The sequence below is a fragment of the Colius striatus genome, chromosome 1 (genome assembly GCF_028858725.1).
Source record: "Colius striatus isolate bColStr4 chromosome 1, bColStr4.1.hap1, whole genome shotgun sequence".
NCBI lineage: Eukaryota > Metazoa > Chordata > Aves > Coliiformes > Coliidae > Colius > Colius striatus.
The window spans coordinates 90,017,127-90,029,581 of NC_084759.1; the positions used below are offsets into that span (position 1 = coordinate 90,017,127).

General features: G+C 41.0%; 1 protein-coding gene across 1 annotated transcript in view; it reads left to right on the top strand.

The window, feature by feature from the left end:
- Positions 1–7,175, top strand: part of LOC133625846 (myelin-oligodendrocyte glycoprotein-like) — a 34,859-nt gene extending 27,684 nt beyond the window's left edge. Inside the window, exons 4-6 of the mRNA XM_062000511.1 lie at positions 937–1,275; positions 2,441–2,476; positions 5,558–7,175. Coding sequence (XP_061856495.1) covers positions 937–1,275; positions 2,441–2,476; positions 5,558–5,661 — 479 coding nt within the window. The 3' untranslated portion in view covers positions 5,662–7,175. The remainder of the gene's footprint in view (positions 1–936; positions 1,276–2,440; positions 2,477–5,557) is intronic.
- Positions 7,176–12,455: the final 5,280 nt, after the last annotated feature.

A 12,455-nucleotide genomic window follows, 5' to 3' on the forward strand; every position in this document is an offset into this window, starting at 1 on the left:
AGCAGTGAATATAAAAGTGAGATGCATCTGGCTTCTCGCCCTGCCTGTCTGTCTGTTTGTTGACCAGCAAGTTATCCTCACCCCGATTCTTGCATGTGTTGGAACTGGTTGGTAGCACCTCTGCCAGATGTCCAGGCCACCCATACAAAGTATCTGTGTCCCCGAGGCCTTGGAAAAGTCTTTTGGCTCAAGTGAGAATGACAGACGTTCTTTGTGGGGTACTAGGTGAAACAACATCAAAAAGTATGAGAGGCCATAGAGCAGGTGTTAGCAAGAGTGCACCATGCCAGACTTGCAGAAAATAAGCGCTGTTCTGTCAGACTGTCTGCAAGATATTGTAGGGGAAGGGAGATGGAGGCCTCTAACACATGATTTACAAATTGGGAGCCCTGATCTGATAGGCAAACAACGGGAGTTGAGGGACACCAAACTCATCCAGGACTTTTTTCTCTTGCTGATATAACACCCGTTTCACACTTCTCTTTTTTTTTCAGCCAGACTTCCTACAAAACTAAAACTTACTTAACCATGTCTGCCCACCTTCACTTTTCTGCATCCTGTTTTCTTATGAATTGAGTGATTAATTAAAATCAAATCAGACACCTAATCTCAAAGACTAAGATCTTCTGAAGCGGGAAGAAAAATCACCAGCTAAGGAGGCAAGTTCAAGCAGCACCCACACTCACTGACCAAGTGAAGGCAACTTGCACACAGCAACATCTGTTGTGCTGCACAGCTTGGCTGAGCACTGAGCATACATGGCTCTCAGTCTTGGCATAGCACATACTGCCTCTTGCCTGGCTGGGAGCAGGAAGACATGTGCAGAAGAAGGGGGGAGGAAGAGAAGTAATAACGATGAGATGAAGACAAATTATAGGAAACCTGGTGTCCCTAGGTCTGCTGCACACTGAGAAAGTTGTCTGATTTTTATTCCAGGTCAGCCAGACAAAACATGCCATGCGTTTGTTGGAGAAACTGTCATTTTGCCTTGCACCACCACTTCTCCTGGAAAGCTGATCCCTTCCAATTCAATGCTCTACTGGCAGGTAGACTCTGTCTTAGTGCATTTTTCTCGCAATGGGCAGGATTCACTGGAGCGCCAGGACAAACAGTATCGTGGCAGAACTAGTCTTTTCTGGGACCAGATGAAGCATGGAAACTTTTCCTTAAAGCTTTCCAATGTCCAGTTGCTGGACACAGCTGTATATACTTGCATCTACAAGCAGAATGGGGCTCATCCCACGCAGAAATCTAAAATTAAACTCACTGTTTCAGGTAAGATTTTTTTCATAGTTCAGAGGGAGGGACTTAAGGGCAGCATTTCTTGTTGACAAGCCATATGCGGCCATCAACTGGTACAACTTCAACTTCAATCCTCACCCAGTTTCATTCTGTTCCTTGCTTTTGTTGGAAGAACAAGTGAGAAGGATGGGGGGGAAAAAATCGCCTTTGTTAAGCTTCAGTGTATCTTTGTTAAGCTTTAGTACAGAATATCCACAGAAGCAGCAGGACTCCTGAAGGCAATCTGCCCGCCTCTTCTCCCGCCCTTCACAGGAGACATTTATGAATAATGAGGTGTCCTCGACTTTTAAGCATTGGGTTATCTATGGGTTTGTGCTGTCCTGGATCCACCTTGGCCAAGAGGAACACGAAAGTTTGTTTTCATTGTTTGCATTCTGGTCCGTGAAGTAGAGTTAGTTTCGCCTCTGCTAACTGGATCCAAAGTCCAGGCAATATACCTTTTCAGATGGAGGATGAGCAGCTGCCAGTTACTTTTTCCTTTTCAGCCAGAAGATCTGGTCCTGGTGGCAAGGTTGTACACATGATAATTATTTTTTTCTTTCTTAGGAAAATTAGTGAGACTGTATCACATGTTTGAATAATGTAAAAAAACTGACCTAATATATTTGAAACAGCTAGAAGCATGGTCAGCAGAATGATGGGGCTTTGGGTTTGACCTGTTGAGCAGCTGAAAAAGCAAGAGATACATGTTAAAACAAATCATAGTCTTTTAAGGTGTCTTGCTTGAATCAATCAGATGAAAATTTTTATGATGGTCAACCACACACATTCAATACTGCTTAAAATAGAAAAAAAATCTGGGTTTCAGTAATATTAATGTTTTCAAAACATATTTAAAATATAATAAGAAACACTTTTGTTCAAAAAATTTCAAAGGGAAATGTTTTGTAGTTTTCAAAATGGAAAAACAGTGTTCTGAAAATGCAAAGTGAAAATGCTTTCTTCATCTAATTTTTGAGAGCAGTAAGGTACCTTTTACTCTGATTTAATTCTGTGACCATATTTAAATTTTCCATTTGTCTGAAAAATGTATTCTTTCTCAAAAAAAAAACCCCAATAACCCTTAGATGAATCATCAGTACCTTTTTTCTGTTCTAAACTCAAACAGATAACTTTGATTATTGTGGTTTTTTTCCAGCTCCATCTAGCAATGAGGAGGTTCCTTCCCCTTCTGGTAAGTCAATACTCCTTAACCTGCCAAATGTCTATGTGATTATCCAGTGCTCTGACTTGAATTTGCAAGATTGGTAAAATGTGCTGAATAGAGAAAATCCAACAGACTTACAATGCTTGCTCTCTCTTACAAAACCTAGCAAAATACAGCTGTCTCAGACTGGGGAAAATACCTCCACCTCTAAGACAGACCAAGACAGCAAAAAGAATACTACTGAAGTGTCAGCAGTCACTAGTCCATAAAGCTACATACTATTATAGGCATCATGAAAAATCAATAAAACCCAAGTAACATGGAAGCCATTCAGTCCTAGGAGTAAAAGCCTTCATAAATTGCCTTGGTATGAATGAATTACCAGATGAAGAGGGGGCTTTTTGGACAAAAAAAGTAATAAATATTCTAAAAGTACATTATTAATGACTCCACACAAGCTCCTCTGTGAAAATTAAAGCAGATCTCATCCAAAGGTGATTCTGAAGTATAGTGCAGATGTTAATGTCTGGGTTTAATTGTTACAGAGAAGTAACAACATTAGGGTCCTTTGTAAGTATTTCTGGAGTGAGTGCAATACAGAAGGGACATCCAGCTCTGACACGCCATTGTCAATAAATTCTCCCATAAAAATCCTGCCTGTAAGCCAAATTGTTCTTATTAGCTCTACAAAAACTTAAGTTGGTATCAAACCTATAACACGTTATCCTATAAAAACCCCACAATAGCTGCAATTTGTATTTACTCAGTGGAGCAAAAGGATGTAATCTATTACCTGGTAATAATTATATTACAGTTAACATAATAAATTCAGCCACAATACAACATCACAGACGGATTAACCAGCAATAAACTTCAATCGAAACTAAGGAAGAGAAATGTTCCTTAGTGTTTCATGTCATGACCACGCAGAAAAAATCAGCTCTGTACATCATGACCAATAAACAACTTGAAAAGCTACAGGAAATATCCTTGTTAAACCTGTGATAGCTCATCTTGCTGGTTAAAGGTCTTTAAACCCCATGAAGTTAAAGTCAAGATGGTATCATGTGCCTTCAGTGACACAGCACTGCATTATAACACTATAAAAGCAAACAGAACAGAAACAAGAACATCTCCGGCTGTTACTTTCCACAAGAAATAAAAAATTACAGATGGGCAAGCTTTCTAATGCAGTAGCAGTGGAAGTTTCTCAAAATCAAAAAGTAAGCAGGCTATATTTAAAGGAGATAGTTGTGTATATATATATATATATGTTTGACTCAGCCATAAACTTCCTAGCAACTTTTCCTCAATATAAATTACTTCTTACCATGAAAAAGATATTATCACAGAAAAAAATTAAAAAGGAATTGAGGCAAAGGGGAGTGATTCAGCTTTGTTATAGGAGAATAAACTGAATCACACGCTTTAGATAACTTAAGGTACTTCAGCTGTTGGATTTTGCAGGGCTTGGGGATGCAGGAAAGAACAAAAGGCAAAAGCCTAACTTTTCACAGAATCGCAGATCACAGGATGGTAGGGGTTGGAAGGGACCTTTAGAGATCATCTAGTCCAACTCACCTGCTAAAGCAGGTTCACCTAGATCAAGTTCACACAGGAACGTGTCCAGATGAGTTTTGAAAACCTCCAGAGAAGGTAACTCCACACTCTCCCTGGGCAGCCTGTGGCAAAAATGAAAAAATATCTCCTGTTGTCAATTTCTTTTAAGGAAAATCATCAGCCACAGCTCTGTCTTTTAGTTACTTTCAGCAATTAGTTGTTTTTCTGGAGGCACTTAGAAAAGTTAAGTGACCTGCTGAGAGCAAAGACACAGTATGCAGCAATAGTTCTCACACTTTGCTGTTGGCAAAACCAGATCAGCAGATATTTATTGTTTTTATATAAAACATGAACAGTTTCAATTCATTTCACTTCTGATTCATTTGTTTGTATATTTGCTGGATTGATTGTTTTTCCTAATTATTTTTAAAAGTCTAATTTTACTGTCACTCTGGGTTTCTAATGAGTCTCCCTCTGGGTTAATCAAAATTCATTTGAATTTTTTTTGGGGGGTAGGTTGACCTACTTCTGCAGGGGGGTTGGATTAGATGATGTCTAAAGGTCCCTTCCAACCCCTACCATTCTATGATTCTATGAAATAAAGGAAAGTGCTTAGGATTGGAAGAGGTCACAAGAGTCCAGGAGACTTGCTATAATCCTACATTTCTTACAAAGTGTTACTGAGGACTGCCTGATGTTCACTTTACACGTTAACACCAAACAGTCCTAGGAAGAGGGGGAGGAAGCACCTCTACTAGCAATAAGTTAACTGCAGCAACATACTGAAAGCTGATAGCACAGCAATAGGAACAGCCTAAGAATTGGCATAGAAAACAATATAGAATCACAGAATGGTAGGGATTGGAAGGGACCTCTAGAGATCATGTAGTCCAATCCCTCTGCTAAAGCAGGTCCCCCTAGATCAGGTTACAATATGACCAGCTTGGTTTCCCTGGAGAAGTTCTTGGACCTAAACACTTACAGGAAAAAAATCTCAGCTAAGTCAGAGATTCAAAATCCTTTTTAACTTGTGTACTATCTCTCTCACAGGTTGGTTACTGGTACCATCTGTGCCAAGACTGATTTGTGCCCTGTGTCCACACTGGGGCTTATATACCAGTAATGGTATAGAGTGTTGCCACCATTACCATTCTTTATAGACTCTTAATCACAATGCCTACCCCTGGCCCTGAGTAGGTAGAATGACAATGTGTTTGATATTCTTTTCATTGTTGTTGTTGTTGTTGTTGTTGCTCTATCAGGATTTGTAACAAATATTCTTGGTCATCCAGAAAAGGACCTTGTATTTCATTGCTGCTGAGTGTCTGTGCCTTTTTAAATGAAGGAGAAAAATTGGTTTGTCATGGTACATTGAGCCTGTTTTTTTTCTGAATGGTACAGGAGAGTTTTGAAAATGAGTCAAAATCCACATGATTTTACAAACCATCCTCCATCAATGCATTCATGTAAAATACATCATACATGTTCAAATACACTTCCTGTCAAGACACCAGTTCCATGCCAACTTTCTCTTGTTTAATTTTTCAGGATACAGTCAGATTTCTTCTAGTAGCCCTGCTGATACACCGTGTCTCGCTATGCTTCCCATCTTTTTCCACCTCCTGGTCACACTGGGGGTTTGGCACCCATAAGTGGAGAAGCCAATTGTTCTTTTGGGAAATTCCCCTCGCTATAGGACCTCATGGGGCAGAACAGCACTGTAGGGTTGCCGTGACAATTGCTCCAGAGCCACGTGAAAGAAACATCAATGGCTGAAAACAGATCTAAGCACTAAGTGTTTGTGTCCCGCATCTTGGTGCTCCACAAAGGCAAAGGCAGCAAAACTCAGAGGTGGCAAGCCTGCTCTTTTGGTGTTTTCTTGGAGTCCAGTTTTAGTGCTGCTGGTATGGACATTTTATTTTGGATTCTGTGGGTTTGCCCTAATGACAAGAAAAAAGACTCACCAAACTACAAGGTCAAGTTATAATTGACCCTAGTGAGGGTCTTTTGCCCAAGATCTCATCTGATGTCCTTCAAGAGAACTGAATGGAGGAGATGGGATAATTACTGTGTCAGATAAAAACTAGAAGTGGGAAGATGCTTGCCTTTTGTGAAACATAAGGATGGAAACCTTATGTGAATCTTGATCCTGTGGAACTTCAGCTTCTATTTTTACACTTAAGTGTCATGGGCTATCAGTAATGACATCTTTTTTCCACAAGAAATGTAGCATTACTTCAGCAGAAGGGTGAAGCTGACTGCGAAAGATTATGGAAGTTCCCAAAACATCAACACAGAGGAAGGAAGTGATGTATTATTACAAAATCCACTTCTAAATAGGCCAAAAGTTTTAGAAGGCTGGGTTCAGTATCTCCTCTTTTTGTCACGAAACACAGCAAGGTCAACGTGATCATCGTGCAAAAGCTGGATTCTGAAGCTACAACTGTGCGATAAGAAACTGTTTCTGTGACAATGCTATTTCTTTAAAGGAGAAAAAAAGAATCAAAAACTGGTCACAATTATTTTAATTGATACCTATGGAAATGAAAGGGATTTAGTTGTGGAAATGTTCAATTCAGGTAACATAGATGCTCTGCGTAAAAGTACAATTGAAAGGATCCTGTATACCAACAATATGAGGAAAGTGCAGAAGTTTTGCCTGAGGCCAGAGCTGCTGCAGCTGCCCTCTCACAGAAGGGAGAAGCATTGGGAGAACTGGTGAGCAGCAGTGGTGTTGACTGCAGCACGCTCCTCCAGCCTCAGCCCTCCTCCAGCTGAGGGAAGTGACTCACCAGGACACACACCAAGTCATTTTTATTTGGAATGCTCCCACCCTCTTTCCAACAGAAAGGCAGGACTATTTTTGCAAGGAAATGGGAAAAAATAAATAAAAAAGAATTTCCAAGTGGTATCCATTGAGGTAAAGGAGGGAGTTACCTTTGGTTTTCTAAACAAGGAGCCCTTTCCTCATGGTGGGGAAGAGAAGCAAAATCCCATGCACAGCCTGTGCTGCTGCTGCTGCAGTGAAGCTCAGTTAGTACTTGGGCTACCCAGTGAACAGAGTAGCTTAGCGTCACAGCTGAGGGTCCTGCTTCACTGAAAGACATGAATAGAAGAATTGTACATACTGTCATTGCTGCTTTTTTGTGTCCCACTTTCCACATTTGTCTCAGATTTCATGTTTGTTTGGTTTACATGTATTAAAAATAAAAACTTTTTTAAAAAATCCCCTCACCCCTGGTGAGAGCAATTGCGTGCCCTCTCTAAGAGTTCTCTGTATTCCAGATGTTCCTACATTTAGCCAGGCTCCCAGTGCAATCACAAAATCCAAAAGGTGGAATTTGGCCTGCCAGTCTCAAAAGTGTGAACTGCTCGCCCTCTAAGACTCCAAGACTGTATGACTTCTAAAAATCTATCAGCCACTTAAGCAGCCCTTCACTTTTCAAAAGTCGTTGAGGCTCACGGACATGAGCACTTCCACTCCCGAGTGCGAGCTGGGTGACTGTACAGCTGCAGAAATGTCTTGGGCAAGCAATTATCTGAATTACTCTATGCAGGCATGCAGGACTTGAACAGCGGGCACTGTGCTGGCTGGTGCCTACGAGGAATGCCCAGTTCTCTCAGTTGTCTCTCGCACCCTCAGCAGTGATTCTCCCTGCCACTGCAAACTGGCATATATCACAGTAAACACATGAGCAGACGATGGAAGGAGTAATGAAGGGTGAGGAGGAGAAGACTGGATGACCTCTAAATGTTGCTTACAACTCTACTTTTAGATGACTCAGATTTGCAGCAGCACTTGGAATGATAAAATGTCCATTTTTATCACATTTTCCCAGAGCTGTAGCTAATGTCATTCCAAGTGGTAATATACAACCACCATTCCCATTTACTGTGAGACTGTAGCAGAAGGTTTGAACAACCAGGAGACCTTGATTTGTCTTTCCTTACCTGGGTGATGACAGGGCAAACATATGTCTTAAAGTTCACTCAATATGCAGAACATGAGCAGCACATACTTCTTGTGTTTTTCCAGAGTTTCCTTGCAAACGAGAGGGATAGCTTTGAAAACAAAGGAGCACAATAACCACTCACACATTTCAGATATGTAACACTTCTCTCGGTTATAGAATCTTGGTGGCCCACAACTACGTATTTCATATGGCAAGAGCATAGGCTGATAATCTGCTGCACTAAATAAACCTTCAGGACATCTTTGTACGTTCTTCTTGCAAAAGGATGGCTGTAAAAGTGAGTTCATTTTTTCACATTTGACGGTATAATCAGTAAGAGGCAAAAAGGAGTTTGTTTACTCATCTATGTTTGCAATGAGGCCAATTTAACTGGTTAATGCTTTCTGCTGAGCTCCTTTCAGTTCCATACGATGTGAGTGAAACAACCTGTATAGATCATCAGCAAGAAATTAATGGTACACATTTGATGCAGGATTTTCACCATTATTTCAGGTAAGCGGTCATTCACTCAGCATGATATTTGGCAGTTGAACGAAGGGTACTGTAAAATACTGAAAATAAGCATGGAAGGTGATAACTTTTAAATGTGCAGAAAAAATCATGTTGCTATGGGTGATGAGATTCTCATTGCAACTTCTATTTCAACTTCTGGGACTGTCCAAGTTTAGTCTCTTTTCTTCCCCTCTTTATCTCTTTCCACAGAGATTCTGCCCACCACTAAAATCACCTTGGAAAAGATAACCAAACATCAGTTCCTTAATTCTCCTGAGGGCTAAGGCTGACCCATACAACCAGCACACTTCCCTTCAGTCACTGAAAGCCACAGGAAGGAGAAAGAAAAACAGCTCAAACAAAAGACTCAAGCCCTGGAATCCAGGCAACTCTTAATTATTTGCAGTTGGAGGATTATCAAAGCACTCACTCTGAAAAAAAATACAAACATGTATGTGTACACACACATATGGGAGGATACTGCTAGCTTGCAAACACACAGACCCTTTAAGAAAGTGTGTTTCCTCCCGGGAGTATTTCTAGTCCTAATAAAAAGTTCCTTTGTGCAAATCTTGGGTTTAGGTCACCTCAGCTATAATAGCTTTATTATTTTTTAAAAAAATGAAACAAAACAAAGAGAAAACTCTAAAGGTCCCTTCCAACCCCTACCATTCTATGATTCTATGATTCCATGAAAACCAATCCCTCAGAAAACCACCACCGCCACCACTACCACTGTGGACTTTTATGACTTTATACTACATTTTCCCTCATCTTTCAGTAATAATTCTATCACAGGGAGGCTTTAGAGCTTAATGTAAGTATCTGTGATATTACACTTACAGGGGGATAAGTCACAAGTCACTGTGTTGAAGAAATGAGTCTTAACAAGGCACCGACACAAATGTATTCATTGTGATGGAATTGGACTTCCTATTTCTTTTTTGTTAATCAAGTGGGAAGTAGTGTTTGTTTGCTTCCCTCTGTGCATCCAAAATGTCAACACAAGCATGTCATGCAGAAAACAACAGCTGGAACGTTTTCCTGGGTAAGCGAACATCTGTACAAAACAGTGTTCACAAAGGGCCCCCTACTGACATCTAAATTCACCCAAAATGTATCTCTGTTTTAGCTACAAACTGAAGGATAACAACGAAAAGTGCACCTCCATCCCTAACTCTCATTTCTGCTTTTAGAATAAAATAGCAGCACTGTCAAATTTGGGAGCACGGCAGCAACCCGCAGAGAAAACGTTTCACAAAATGAGTTTTGAGTGTAAGCACCGACGAGGGCAAAATGAGGCAGGCACAAACAACCCCGAGGGGTAGCAACTCCGTCTCTCCCCTGCACCCCGCAAGTTAACCCTAGAAAGTGTCCCTAGAAAAACAACTCGAGCAGAAATGCCTTTTTTTTACCGCTCTCTTTCGGCAGGACCAAGTTGTTTAACGCCTTCTGGAGCCGAAGAACGGCAGGATGGTTAAGCCGGGTCTCGCACGCCTCCTTGTGGAAGCCTGAAGAAGGCACATGCATTCAACTACTCACTTCTGATAGCGTTCAACAAAACATATTCATCATAAACTTCCACCCACTTGGCTGAAACCAGCAAACCACTCCGCAGCTCCATACAGCCCTATGGAAGGAAAGGAAAAACCCAGCTTGGCACACAAACGGCTCTATTATAATCTCTAAACGCACATGGAATTTCCCTCCAAAATTTACCCTGGCTGAAAGCCAGGGTGCCAACCTTACATCTTCCACCAAAGGTAAAAGATCACTAATAAAAAAATACTTTAAAATGTGATTAGCAGAAGTTTGTACTCGGTGCATTACTGTGAAATTAGAGAGGAGAGAAGAGAAAAGGAAAGCTAACTCTCCTGCATGATTCTTTGTCCCTTAAAAAAGGGTAACTCTGTATGATGGAAAAAAAGAAAGGTAAAAAGATGCCAAAAAATGTGATTATTTGTAAAACTAACATGTTTTCTGCCCTAGTTAGACCACATATGGATTACTGTGTTTGGTTCTGGATGGTTCAAGAAAGACAGGGAACTTCTGGAGAGAAGTCCAGTCAAGGGCTAGCAAGATGATCAGGGGACTGGAGCATCTTCCTTATGAAGAAAGGCTGAGAGGCCTTATGAGAAAGGCTGTTTAGCCTGGAGAAAATAAGACTGAGGGGCAACTATATTAATGTTTATAAATACCTAAAGAGTAAGTGTTGAGAGCACAGAGTGAGCCTTTTTTCTGTAATGCCCAGTGACAGGACAAGGGGTAACAGGCACAAGCTGGAACACAGGAAATTCCACTTGAACACAAAGAGAAACTTCTTTGCTGTGAGGGTGAGGGAGCCCTGGCACAGGCTGCCCAGGGAGAGTGTGGAGTCTCCTTCTCCAGAGGCTTTCAAAACACACCTGGACACGTTCCTGTGTGTCCTGATCAAGGTGAACCTGCTTTAGGAGGGGATTGGACTGGATGATCTCTAGAGGTCCCTTCTAACCCTGACTACTCTGAGACTCGGAGATATTGGAATTCTGTCTTTCATTTCCCCAGTGCACATCTGTCTGTCCCATCCCCACTAAACACCCAAGCTCCCAGCACTGACAACACAATATGAGTAGCTCACTTTTTGTAACTACCTTGAAAAACATTTCAGGCAGTGAGGAGCTGCTTTCTCAGTTACTCTCATGACACCTCTCAGCCCTAGCCCTCAATCACTGATGTGTAATGTCAGAGTATTGCTCCTATGTACCAGATGAGATGTCACGTCAAATTAGGTGAGCATTTCACTTTGCATACTTGATTCTAAGCACAGGCTACCGGGATAAATCCAACCTGGAAGCTACCAGGTCAGGGATCCACATGACCAGCACTGCATCTGCTCAGAAAGGTACAAAGTGGATGATTACTAGACTTCATTATGTGGGTATCTGGATTCAAGAAAGAATGTCAGAGGACTGTAAAAAAAAAGGCAACATCTGGATGATCTACCAAGCAACTTGCAACTGCTGATCACTGCATGATAATAGCAGTTTCTTCATAAAACCATCTTTTTCCTCGGGACAACCTGAATCTATGATTCAGAATTTAAGAAAGCTTTCTGCCACCACAGCTGCAATTACTAGGAACTGTAGATATTAGAAACCCTAAATAAATACACATAACCTGCTGTGGTGAGGGGAACTAATGGAAGAGTTAACTCAGTCCCTGATGGGAAGAGCTGAGCTCAACTTAGAATCACTCTTACAAGAGAGGAAGGTACCATTATACAGGCAGCAGCTGTTCTCTTCTGCTCTAGGGGTTTCAATACCATCCCTGTTTAGTGATACTTTCTTCTGTTTCTGTTTTTTAGAACTCCTGCAGATGTAGGAAAGACACATTTAAACATGTCTTTACATTTTATATGAGTAACGACCTCCCATACTCTGCTAAACCTCTGTGTATAAAATGGGCATTAAGAACATCCACCTAACATTCAAGCAAAGCTCATGCAGGAAAGGATTTATTTGCTCTGAATTACACAGTGACAGTGTTTTAAACTCGCTTTCTTACCAACTTGACGCTGAAAATATCCTAGAGAATTTGATGAACAACGAGAAAAGTTTCAGAACGTGTCCAAAATCCCCTTTCTGAACCACTCCTGCTACCACGATGACTGGGTTTCTGTGCACGGTCTCTTTGTGTCCAGGCTGGAGAGTGTAATCTGCGTAAGAGATCTCTTTGCAATCCTCTAAGGAAACAGTGCCACCTTTGAAGTACTAATTTGAATTTTCCAAATACTAACGTGACTTTGAGTGACAAAAACAATAAATCATATACTAAGAGGCTCCAGAAGCAAAAATATTTATTCTGTGAATGCCAAGCAAGACGAGCATGCCCACCATTCATATTAAAGCTTCATTCCTTCCCTTTGCTTCCCCCGATAAAAAATTAACTCTACATCTCTAGCAAGTCCTTTGCCACAGAAAGTATTTACCACACTCCAACCC